Consider the following 13,712-nt stretch of genomic DNA (forward strand, 5'->3'; position numbering starts at 1 on the left):
TTAAAGAGTTATGATTAAAGTATGATTTTTTTTAACAAAAATATTTTTATCCTATCAAAGTAAAATTTATACATAGCCTACCAGGTATAAAGGCTGTTATGTTAAAGTAGATTTATCCAGGTCTAAATATTCATACCATAAATATTGGTGATAGGCTAATGTATAAAACCATGTGAATGATTTAGCTAAAGATTAGCCTGAATTACTAAGCTAGGCAGTTTCCCAAAACGGTGGCTGTGGGGCAAAGTGAACCAGATGGGGTAAACTGAACCAGGGGTTCAACCCCACCATGAGGCACTGTAACCATTGAACATGTTTCATAACAAAAAAAAATTCTGTGTAGTTTCGCACAACTGATTTGTTCATTTTTAAACATTTTAGAAAACATATCATGCTAAGACATTACAATATTAATTAATTTTTATGCATTTGGCGTTTTGCAGGTCCACACTGAAAAAACAAACATAACACTCAGAAACGTCCATTGACAATCTCCAAACAATAAGTTGTTCCTCAAAATCTGTATTTTCATCTGATACAGACTCAAACATGAGTGGATGACATCAGAGTACCGCGAGGGCGATTTAAAACCAACCTCCTCCGCTTTATTTCTCGCGGTACTCTGATGTCATCTGCTTGTTGGTTCTTGTGGCGCTGCGTAAAGTTGACCACACCTAAAAAATGTACTGCTAAACTCGACAGAAATGCTCTGTATACAGAGCCGGCGCCAGACCATAACTAACAGGGGGGCACTCGGCTTCCAACGGGGGGCACGCAATAGCAACAATAACTTGCAAAAACAAGACATTAAAACAACAAATACATCAAGCACACACTCATACAACTGGTACAGACTGTCAGCTCATTTCCCGTATAAAGTGCAAAAGACCACAAACTATGCGCAAAACTATTGAACTTCGACCGCAGCGTGAGCGCAAGCTGAGCTCCGCTGCGCTCGCGCTTTAACTCGACGTTCAACAAAGAAACTGCAAGGGTTGAAATTAAAACCCAACACGCTGGTGAAAACTGGATAAACCGGTTTTCTTTCATGAGGTGATCGATTAGCATTGGGGGTTGGCAAAGAATTGGCAGACCTGGGTGGGTGGTTTTTAATTTCTTGACTCTGTGTCACTGGTAGCTGCTAAAACAAGCAGCTAAACCATGTACAATTAATTACATTTTGGAATTAACTTCCTTCATGTCTTTTTATTTATACACTGTAAAAAATATTTTCTGAATTTTTAAGTAGTTAGCATTAAATATGTTTACAAACAATTGGTTTACAAACTCTGGGATGTTTGTGATTATCATCATTCAGAAAAGTGGTGCTTGTGTTTAGACTTGTGTTTTACGTGATTAAATCATGAAGATTACATTAGTTTCTTTTCAGTGTAGAACAGTTTGTAATCAAAATGCAAAAATATAGTATATTTATAAACATCGCTGAAACAAAGAGTGAATTAAAATTAAAAAAGTAATAAAGTTAAAGCTGCTGATAATTTTGTTTATATTTACTAGCATTTTCTGAGTGAAAAATGTTTAGATTTTGTTAAGTAGCCTAATACTCCAATTTATTTCAGTGTAGGTTTCTCATTTTTATCAGCTTTCTTTTGCTTTTCAAAGGGCCGTCTACCTTTGCTACAGCCAGTGCTTTAATGTGGGCCGGTAGGCGCCAGTACTCAGTACCGCCACTTCCAAATATAGCTCTTGCGTACCACCATCTCTCCCTGCGCCCAGAACGTACTTCTAGCGTACCAGAACGCTCATTTGCACATCTGTTTAAATCAGAGGCTTAATTTAATCCTTTGGCTGCGCTGCCGCTTTTCAAAGCGCCCTTCACAATGCAAGCTACCTAAAGCCGAAAGTATACTAGGGACGTCCGCGTAATTCCTCCCACCGAGAGCAGAGACTACATTACCCATACACCTTTGAGTTTTACAAGTTAAAAGCGCATGCGTAGCTTTTGCTGCTGTCAATAGGCTTGTTCGACTTCATGCGGCGCCCCGAAAATCGACAGCCGGAAGACGTCACAGTATCGCGAGAGCGAGGCGAAATATGATTTCTTGAATCATTCTCGCGGTACTCTGACGTCATCCGGCTGTCGGTTCTTGCGGCGCCGCATGAAGTCGAACAAGCATAGTGTTAACAACTTGGTTTGGAGAGGTGTGTGAAACGCGCAACCATAGCTGCTCTGTTAAAATGAAAATACAATGAATACTTAATATGCCCTCCTGGTTTTAGACTCTGAGGAGTAAAAGACCAAGGTCAGAATCAAAGGACTCTCGCTGGCTGACATCCCACCAAGCCAGAATGATATCGCTGCAGGTACCCTTTTGTAGGTACGTGACAATCTCTGCTGTCGCGGCTGTCAGCTTGGTTCCCCTCGACGCAACTTCGGATTTCCTCAGACGATGTGCAGTGTAAAAACATTATTGAAATTGTATTAGACATACTTGCTAAACTACAAGTGAACGAAATTTAAATTAATTTGAACGACGCGCACAGGAGTTTTATCACCCGCAAAATGGAAAACAATGGGACAATATAAAGTGATGATTTTCGAGTTTCAAATGGCCAATATTTTGTTATTCTTGAACCCATAGACATGGTCTTGGTGTCCAGAGAGTATCTTTGCCCGACAGCGACAATATGTTATTAAAAAATAAATTACATCATTATGGATAAATGAGTGCTTGCAGAATATATGTATTTGAGAATGCTTATCAGTACTTTTTTGTTTCTTTAACTTTAAAGATGAATATTCTCCTTTAGAGATGGGCAATTTTCAGCAATAGCACATTATATTCAACATTTTGAGCTCATAAAAAAGATTTTTCGCTTATTTAAATGATTTTATGTTTTTATGCACGTTTAGTTTTGGTGCAATTTCATCAAAAGCTTATAATTAGGAAATACACACAACACGCTTAACGTATATTTTCTATATGTTAAAAATGTTGTAAAAATTGCGTATTCTTATATAATAAGAATAACAATATGATACATTTATATTGCGCTCAAAATGATTTAGAAATGGAAAAAGGAATTCTTCTCAACTGAGTGCTTGCAGAATATATTTGAGAATGCTTATCAGTACTTTTTTGTTTCTTCAACTTTAAAGATGAATATTCTCCTTTAGAGATGGGCAATTTTCAGCAATAGCACATTATATTCAACATTTTGAGCTCATAAAAAAGATTTTTCGCTTATTTAAATTACTTTTTTATGTTTTTATGCACGTTTAGTTTTGGTGCAATTTCCTCAAAAGCTTGTAATTAGGAAATACACACAACATGCTTAACGTATATTTTCCATATGTTAAAAATGTTGTAAAAATTGCGTATTCTTATATAATAAGAATAACAATATGATATATTTATATTGCGCTCAAAATTATTTAGAAATGGAAAAAGGAATTCTTCTCAACTACCACCAATAAAGTTTTAAAATTCTTCTTTAGAAAAACGGCATTTAAACCCACGTGCACCGAACAAGAAAACGTATGCTTACATACAGTCCGTGTATGATATATTTTTTATTTAGTTTTACATATTTTTATTTATATGCATTTACTAATAGTCTACCGTAAGGTCATAATGTACACACTGTTAAAAATGATTCAGTGGCTTTGTAAATATCTCTAAAATAAATGATTAAAGTAACTTAATAAAATCTCTTAATGCAGTTATGCGATTTTTTTAGTTGGAAAATAAATTACTTAAAATAGAACAGATATTTTGTTTAAAATGTACATATATTATTTGATGTATACGCCTTAATAATATAAGTATTACATTTACAGATTATTTTAGTCAATATATTTAAAAAGGTCAGAGTAATATATTTAAGTTTTTTAAACTGTAATAATTGCATATTTCAAATTATTATTATTTCTATTTGACATCAAAAATGTGTAAGTTTTACGCCTAACTTGAAGTATGATTTACTTATATTTTTACATTGATATTATTTGAGTAAATGTAGGCAAAAAATAAATTAATAATAAGTAGAAAAAATGTCAATTTTAAACAATCACATAGCCAACGGTTTTTAATCAGCAACAAAGAAACTGCACATTTTGCCGATGACAAACACCTCAGAAACTCCTCCAATTTATGAATATTTACACTCACAATATGATTTTATTTCCTTAGTACAAAAGTATAACATATTATACAAATTCTCAGTGAAATGTATTAAACACCATTGCTACTTTTTATCGTGTTTCATACCATGTAAAGGGAAACATGATAATATAAAAAGTAGCCTACTGTTCAGTAATGCAGAAAAGCGCAACAGAACCATGTTAAAGCTATTAAAACGTTCAGATGCAAAAATGAACTAAATGTAAAATTAGATAAACTAGTTAATGATATTGCGTAAATGCGCTCGGTCTCTTCAAAGGTCTTCGCGAATTATTTTGTTATAAGACTCGATTATCATACATCACGTCGCTTCTACTGTAAGTACACGGAAAAAATAAGACAAATGATGCGCGTTTGAGTCGGATTTTTATGAAGAATATGTGACTGTTTATGTAACTGGCAAAAGAAAACTTCGCCAACAAAATGTTTGCCAAAAAGCATGCATTTGTATGACATCAAAGTCTATCGCCTAAACATTGATAATCCGTGTCATGTTACTTCAATATCATACAGTATACGCTAAGCATGAAGTCGAGCACACACATTGTCGTCAGTATGGCCTACATGAAACACGCCTGCCCTCTACAGGTTTTTATATTTCCTGCGTCCCCCACCGAACTCCCCTTCTGCGGGATCTCGCAGAATTTCGGAAGTCTCCGCGGCATTCTGCTCTCAGAAACGCGCATTTTTAAAGGCCACATCTGTAGCTAAAACGTGGAACGGAGGTTAATTTATTACAGCATTCCTGGTCCTGGAGGGCCACTGTTCTGCAAAGTTTAACTCCAATTCTAATCAAACACACCTGAAAATCCTAACCAAAGGCTGCAGGATTACTTGGAAATGACATTCAGGTGTGTTAGATTAGGGTTGTAGCTAAACTTTGCAGAACAGTGGCCCTCCAGGACCAGGAATGCACCCCCTGCCATAGTGAAATAAACATACAGGTGTCTGCACGTACTGTACATAAGCAAAAAAAAGTGTAGGGGTGCGCGGGGCAAAAACTAACGTGGGGTTAGATGTAACACGGACTGTTTACATTGTTGCACAAGGTTGAGCGTTTTGGTTTTCCGGTATTTTTTCACGCAGCCAAAAGACGATCTCCCGCAAATTTTTGGAAATGTATAATGTTTTTCCTGAGAGTGTTTTGGTTGCATGAAAGTTGCAGAAACCATTTTTTTCGATTTCTAAATTGGCTGTGTAAGATACCAAATCCAATGCTATGTCATATTAATCGGTGTCTTGTTGACTAAAACATAGCATTGCTTTGAAATATGTCTGCAGTTCTCTTAGCAACTGTTTTGGGGGGCTTGAAAATATTTTGACCCAGTGGGGTTAATTGTAACACTGTGTTACAACTAAGTTTGCACGTTGTAACGTTTGCACGTCAACTCAAGTATTATTTGAATAATTGAGCCAAAACCAAAAAGTGCTAGGTTGTGGCCCACTCTCCCCTATCAGTTTCTTTCTGTATGTGCACTTGTGATTGTTTGTAATGTCTTTTAAAATGTTAAAAATCTAATATTGCAATTTAATATTCATCCACCTTACCCTAAAACTCCACATAAGCATACTTTGATGCAATTTTTGAAGCATACTTACTGTCAACACTGGTTTTCCCAACCCAGACAGTCTTGCTGCTAGAGTTTAGCAGCTTTTCTTAATGTGGCGATGTTTTTGTTTTAATTAGCAAAGATTGGAAGAACGCGAGTGCATCTTAGGATAACAAAATCATTACTGAATAATTAGAACAGACGGCAAAGTTCATCATTCCGGCCACATGTTGTGTTGTTATTTCCTTAAAGGAAGACTTGATTACGGAACACCAGAGAGAGGGAGAAAATGTCTTAAATAGGGTTTGTTAGTTTAACGAGCTTCCGAAATAAAGCTGGAAGCGTGATTATGACAAACATCCTTAAAGTCTGTGTAAAGTCATTCCAGATAATTGTTTGTTAACACATTATAAATGTTAGAAATGTATTGCGAAACATGTTGTAAAGACTGTCTAGTACTGCACTGTGGAGTCCACATTTCTGTGTTTAGGATTTTTTGGGCGGGGCTAACACAGTGGCTCGATGACACACTGGAGCCACCAAGCATGGTCCCGCCCCTAACACAATCGTGAGCATTAATTCAGGTTGTAGCGGTGTTTGAAAGTTGAAGGAGAGGGCAGCTTTCCCCTAAGTGGTTGTGGTTTCAGGGCAGATAGTGGACACGTCCCCATATTATTATCATTCAAATTTGGCTGGGTGGTTAATAATACATTTTTCTGTGGTGTGGCAAACTCAAAATACATATTAAATCACTTAACACGAAATTTAAACGGCGCACGATTTCCAAACGAACATAAAATTTCAACAAATAGATTTGATGTGGTATATAAACATCATGTTGTTGCTGAAATATGAATATACAATTTGCATTTTCACTGTACTTTACAAAATGTTTCAATTCATCTTGCTTTCATACTTAAATAGCCATTTAAATTGTATTTCCAGTACTGTTAAACACCCATGCGACTGTATCTGTTCCCATTCAGACCTTCTCATGAATACATCATCCACTCCCTGAGCTCACCTGCAGTCCTGGCGTGGTTTAGCTACATATCCAGGATAAGCTCCATTTGTTATGTGTCGGCACATCTTGCTGTCTCTGTCGGAGGGTAGAAGTGTGCTCGCCTTCACCAACAGACCCAGACAGTGATCAAATGTGTTCCTCTCTTCTGGTCCATCCTCGGTGAAGAAGCAATGCCCCAAAGAGTCGTATCCCACAATGTCCTTCACCTACCAGAACATGAAGAACATCGGAAGAACAGAGATCAGGTTTGACTTTAAAATAAAGTGGGTCAGCTTGGCTGGTCAGCTAAAAAGTGTCCAAAACCAGCCTGCTTCCCCAGCTAAAACCAGGCTGGCAGTCCAGCTATAACCAGCCAACCAGCTTAGGCTGGTTTTAGCTCGTATTTCCATTAGAGTGGACGAACTTGCCTTCAGTAATAAATTGTATCCCCCAAAATAATAAAAAACAAATAAAGCAAAGGTCAAAAAGCTTACATTTTAGAGAAGGCTGATATAGCAGACCACCATCTAAACTCCATTTTCAAACAGAATAAACACTCGCTGGCATTTCTAGGAGCCCAAGTGAGGCTGAATTACTGCATGCCACGCGGCCGCATACAATTTCAACTGCTCGCTGTGAACCGGCAAACAAACAAATTTTGAGACTGAAAGCGATTCCATTAATCCTTTCAGAGAAACAGATGAATTGTAAACTATACCTCAGTGTGCGATAACGACTACCGCTGGGCAAAAGAACATTTCGCCTTGTTAAACGCATTAGAGGCATCCCATGTCAGAAAGCTATTCCTGTCAGATCTCCGAGGTTGGGATGCCTCCCCGCCTGCTTCTGAATAAAATCTTAGCATGCGATCGCAAACGAATAATACAGCTCTTTCTACCGTGACCTCTCACCCTGTCTCCTGTGAGGAAAATATAGTGGATAACAGCTTCAGAGTCTTGTATCCGAGGATGGATTGCCGCACGGTAAAATGTCAGTAAAAAACGCCACACGTTATCTCAACTATTCAGCTAGTTTGAAAAAAAAAGTACACTGCTTTATGCTTGAATAGTTGGAAATCGCTCCTCTTTGAGGTAAACAATGTGTGACATTTTTCTGGAGTCACATCCGTGTGGCATCAAATTTGGCATGAGACGCTGAATGTGGCACCAAATAAAAATTCAGTTAACAGTTTAAGGGCCAGATTTACTAAACAGGGCAAATTAGCGCATGAGCGCAATTCCAAAAATGCGCTGATGGGAGTGGTGATATCTGCGGGTTATTTACTAAAAAAGCGCTTTTTAAATAACACAGGCACAACAGCTGATTTCCATAATGACCAACCAATCTACTAAGAGCAGCGCAAATTAGCGCATGGTTGCAAATAAGCAGAGATGATGCTCCTGCAGGTGCATGTGATATACAGGCCGATAAATAAAGGCAGAGAGATGCGTGAACTTATCTGGTAAAATGATCCTGGAAATCCTCTCCCTTCTACCATGCAGTCTCTGATTTCTGCGATGTCTCCTCCTAGCAACAACAATTGCAGCCATTTCGAGCGCAAAATGATTTAAGACATGCTTTTTTTCGGCGTTAAATAGTCGCGCAAATGCCATACATAACACATGCGCAAACATTAGTAAATCGCGTTGCGTGAATCATTTAAATAGTCTCCTCCCAAAATGTTTGCGTCTGAAAGGGAAACTCCTAGAAATGCATATGCAATCAGGTCAGTCGCAAAAAGAACTAGACCACACCTTTTCAGCGCTAATGATCCACTGCGCGTCTTTAGTAAATTCCGACATCGCTATTTACCGCCAAAATGATGGTTTACGCTGGCGCAAGCGCTTAGTAAATCTGGCCCAATGCCTGAAATCCTGTTTAATTCTCCTTTGCTGTTGTTGTGATACTGGTCCACCTCCTAATACAGAAGGGAACGTTAATAAAAACTTTTTCGTTTTTCAAAAACAGCCCATAGACTATAAAAAAGATCCTACAGGAAGAACTACAGGAAATGACAGAAACCAGCTTCGGAAAAAATATAATTGAAGTGTAATTAAATTGTTTCGTTGGTCTCAAGTCCTATTGAATAACATGGGGGAGGCGGGGTTTATGACCTATACTGGGACCAGTCACTGGAGAGGGACGAGACCCTTTGGCTTCATTTTTTAGGGCTTGTGCAGCACGCTTGGAACAGACAAGACAGGTGATGGGTAGCTTTTGATCACTATGACAGGAGCCACTGGGTATGTCATAGATTTTTTTAGAAATACATTTTTAGGTTTCTTTGTTTGTGTCCACAGTTCTTCTGCTAGTGATTCATGCACAAACATAATAAATCACAGCGACCTACGTACTTTGCTGTAAGTCACAATAGTGAAGTGTCCTTCTACACGAATGGAAGTTAAATATAAATGTGGCAAACAAAAGCTGCAGGTTTGAACCCAATGATGATTTTAACTCTAAAAAGGACTAAAAAACAAAGCATCATAAAGGTTTTCTAAAATCTAATGATAGCTGGGTGATAAAAATACTAGAGATGTGCTGATCAAGTTCTCAAATTCTTCATCCAGAATAGTTAACTTAAAGGAATATTCCACTTTGATTAAAAAGAATCCTGATGATTTGCTCACCCTCGTGTCATCCAAGATGTTTATGTATTTCTTTGTTAAATCGCGAAAATTACGTTTTTTTTTTAAGGAAAACATTCCAGGATTTGCCTCCATATAGTGGACTTAAGTGGACCTCAATGGTTTACAGTTTCAATGCAGTTTAAAATGGCAGTTTTAATGCAGCTTCAAAGGGCTCTAAATTATCCTGACCGAGGAATAATGCTGCATTTACACCAAACGCGTTTTAGGCGCCAAAATCACGTCTACCGTGCCTAGTTTGCCGCTTGAACAGTTTGAATGCATTCGCACATGTACAGCGAAGTAGACGCGTGGAAAAGCAAGCATTCGACGTGCGTCAGAGGCAAACTCTGCTTCATGTGGGAGGGGCAAGTGCTATGCGGTCGTCTGTTTGCAAGATGACTGCATTATGCATTTATTGAACGAGTTACCAGTTTGTATTTGGTAACCTTACTACAGGGGGAAAATAAACGGCGCGGGTCGATAAACGTCACGTGACTCAAAAGTGAAGTGTGTATTACAACTTACCAGGTTGCCCAATGTCCTCACTGACACTCTTCCAAGCAAGGTCTTTTTTATTCCTGTCTCCTCTATAGAAATAAGAACTTGTGTGGTATAGCTCCAGGTGACTGCTTACGGAGTGTTTCCGGCGGGGCTGCCACCACAGCAGCAAGCAGGCTCCTGATTGGTTAACGCGGCACGAAATTCCACCAAAGTTCAAATTTTTCAACTCAGACGTCGGCGAAAAATTCGCGTGAACCGGAAAATGCACAAAAAACACTATTCGCGTGTCCCGCACGCACAACGCACAATTCGCGCCTTTAGCGTGAACTAGACACGCGAATGAGGCGGAAACGCGTCTTCCGCGCCGCGTCAAAAGCCTCATCCGCGCTGCGGGACCTCCAGACACGCGTCAACGCATCTTAACATTGACTTAACATTGAAATCACTCGCGCTTCACGCCTCTACCGTGGTTGGTGTAAACGCAGCATAAGGGTCTTATCTAGGAAAATGTTTGTAATTTTGGCCCCCCCAAAAATATGCACTTTAAACCACAACTTCTTGTCTTGGACTAGCCGTGTGATGCACCAGTGCGACCTTACATATTGCACAATCATGTGGAATGTCAAGCATTAAACTACCGCTCCAGTGTGGAGAAAAAGGACAACTCAGATGTTGTTGTATGAGAAATGAAACTAATTCATGTCTTTGTGTAAGTTTATTGTTTAAAATGGTATGCAAGTGTTTGTTTCACAAATGCAACGTGTGATCTTTCAATGTGATTACGTAATACGTTGGGCTGGCGACCAAAGTTGCAGTTTAAAAGTACTTTTTTTGACAAAAGTATTTTTTCACTAGATAAGACCCTTATGCATCGGTTGGGATCATTTAGAGCCCTTTGAAGCTGCATTAAAACTACAATTTTAAAGTCACCATGAAACGAAAGTAGGGATTGTCTAATTTACCCTTTGGTGACGTATATCCGAGTGAAATGGCTTAAAGAAGGTAGGGCTGGACTTGAATTCGTCCATCGAGATCTGATTGGATCATTAGAAATTAGGTCATGTTGCTAATTGCTGCAATCTTTTCCCGGACCCCGCCCACTTGCCATATGACTGGAAGTAAAGAGAGATCGTTTCGAGGAGGGAAGGAGATTTGCGTTTTTGATTAAAGATTATGAGGGCATATGAATTTTAAAAAATTAAGCTCACAAAAATACCACAATATCCCAAAACAAATTATAGTTTTTCATTTTAATTTCATTTTAAACTGCATTGAAACTGTCAACTGTTGGGGTCCACTAAAGTCCACTATATGGAGAATCCCCAAAAAACTTAATTTTTTCATGACTGAACAAAGAAAGACAAAACATCTTGGATGACACAGGGGTGAGTAAAAATATCGAGATTCTTTTTTAAGAAACTGGATTATAAGACTACGGTTTTCAAGCTTTTACATAATGTAAGTTTATTACTGTAAATACTCTTTAACTCTTTTCCCGCCATTGACAAGTTATTTTGTCAATTAAGAGAAAACACTTCCCTGCCAAAGACGAGTTTTTATGGAAATACAAATCCAAACGCTGTAAAAACGCTGTGTATATTTTGATCATCGCTCTGAATCTGATCTATAACAAAATACCTTAAACATGCAATTAACTCAGCTTTTTGTTCAAAATGTGGCATTTTTGATTAAACGCACCCATGGTTGAGAAGCGATAAAAAGAGAACAAGTAAAGATACTGTAAGATGAAACTTTTTTTTGTTTGGCCATTTTTTTTATTTGATATACATTTTCTGGAAGGCATTAAATCATTTAAATTCTGGCAGGGAAAGAGTTAAAAAATAAAAAACAGTATGTGGGTTAATTTAACGTCAATAAAAACTGGAAGGTTGTAGGAAGATTCCTGGTCATAAATAAAAATAAATAAAGCACCCGCAAACTCACCAGCAGGCCATTGGAGCCGTGAATTGTGACACATCGGGAGAAAGTGTGATGAATGGACAGATCTTTCACATATGTAGGAGGGTCATATCCTCCCTTCTGGTCCACATCCCCGTTCATATGGAAGTGGACGGGGTAGTGACCCATAGACTGTTGACCCATGTGCTTTAGCTCCACCCCTTCCACATGCACAGAGCGGAAACCTCGCTCCATCTGTAGGTAAACAGAGAGGACGGTGAAAACAGAAACGTGAGAAGTGCATAAATGTGCGTGGGCTGTAAATGTGACTACTTGATTTCCTCGTTTTCACAGGCCTGCCAAAATGTGCGCTTTCACGTTACATTACTGCCGCTTTTGCGACCTACATCACATCGCTTTGAGTCGAAGCGTGTGCAATATGTCGCGTGTCGTATGTGTGCAACGCAGCGGACTGCGAGTGAGGTTTCCCCAGAGGAAGGTGGCAAACTTTGGCTCTAATTAATGTCTCTCATCCTTAAAGACAGTCGCTCTGATATTTCCCTAAGTGTTTCATAAATTAAATTAGCCTGTCTGGTAAATATCATGTGACAATGAATGTGACAGAACACCCTCAGAAGATTTTTACAGAGCGTAAATAAGAGCCGAAATATTTTACGGTCAGATGTTAAATGTGTCAGTGGGTTCATTAAAGTAAATGAGGAGGCCAAACAGGATTTGGGGTGGGCTTGTGACTGACATTTTTTACTAATGCTTTGTTATTACCATAAACTCCAGCTACAAACACATATACAGCTTTAGTTGTTTACTGAATTCATAAATATTGAAACCAAATATGTAAGGATTGAAAATAATCTGCCAACAGTTATTAAAAACAACACCACAGAGACTATAAAAGGTTACTGTAGTTCCTCCAAAAATGAAAACTGAGTTCTCATTTATTCATGTTGTACCAAAACAAAAAGCTTTCTATCTTCAATGTAATGACTGTTTACATGTTTTAACTTCATTACTCCTGAAGCTAGCTCTTGGACGACAGTTTGCCCTACTTGTTCTAAGCAGAAATGTCGTCTTGAATGAAGAATCAGGGCAACCTTTTCTCAGACAGCAAGGGTGAAGAGGGGACGGGAACACTCAGATCTGGGCCAATTACTCGAGGGGTCAGCTGACCCCTTACACACGCGCGCGCACACACACACAGAGATAGACAGACAGGCTCTCGTGTGAGCCGAAGCCAAACGAATATTCCCTTCAGCTTTTTTGACAGAGTGTTAATGTCGAGCTGGAGGTGCCATCTTTGCAGTAACTCACACTGAGGGTGTTCAGATGAGCTTGTATGTATTACAAGGCAGATGTGGGTGGTATTTAATTTAACAGGCTTTTGAGGCTGTGAGATGTGCGTTTGAAGTGACGGTGAGGAGGGGTACCTTGAAATGTCCACCGAAAGTGTCAAAGGAGAAGAATTTGCAGGCCTCGTTGCCGTAACAGGTGGGCTGCATCTCGCCTCTGATCCGAATGTTACGGCTCAGTAGGCCGACCTCGGCACGCATGTCCACGCCATCCACCTCCTCTCCCATGTGAAGGTACGCTGGTTTACCTGGAGGACATAAAGAAACACAGTTTACACACGCCTGCTTGATGTATGCTCCGTTTCATCCTTTACTCAAATTTACCAAATGCGACATTTCGTGCCAAAGGTGTGCAAATATGGTAATTATTCATTTCCATTAAATTTATAGAAGTATAATGATATCTTGAGTACCATCAGACAGACAGATGAACAGAGCGATGGACAGATAAATAGGCAGGCAAACATAGAATTAAATGGATCAATAGACAGATAAACAGATCAAATAAAAAACAGACAGATAAACGGATTGACAGTCAGACATATAGACAGAAAGACAGATAGACAGACATACGGACAGACAGACAGACATTCAGATATACATAAAGATAGACAGAC

General features: G+C 38.8%; 1 protein-coding gene across 1 annotated transcript in view; it reads right to left on the reverse strand.

The window, feature by feature from the left end:
• cemip (cell migration inducing hyaluronidase 1) overlaps nt 1-13,712 on the reverse strand; it is a 165,670-nt gene that overhangs the window by 35,753 nt on the left and 116,205 nt on the right. The window contains exons 12-14 of the mRNA XM_065249447.2: nt 13,174-13,343; nt 11,774-11,983; nt 6,720-6,925 (exon numbers count right to left, since the gene is read on the reverse strand). Coding sequence (XP_065105519.2) covers nt 6,720-6,925; nt 11,774-11,983; nt 13,174-13,343 — 586 coding nt within the window. The remainder of the gene's footprint in view (nt 1-6,719; nt 6,926-11,773; nt 11,984-13,173; nt 13,344-13,712) is intronic.

This window comes from Paramisgurnus dabryanus, chromosome 2, assembly GCF_030506205.2.
Source record: "Paramisgurnus dabryanus chromosome 2, PD_genome_1.1, whole genome shotgun sequence".
Lineage (NCBI taxonomy): Eukaryota > Metazoa > Chordata > Actinopteri > Cypriniformes > Cobitidae > Paramisgurnus > Paramisgurnus dabryanus.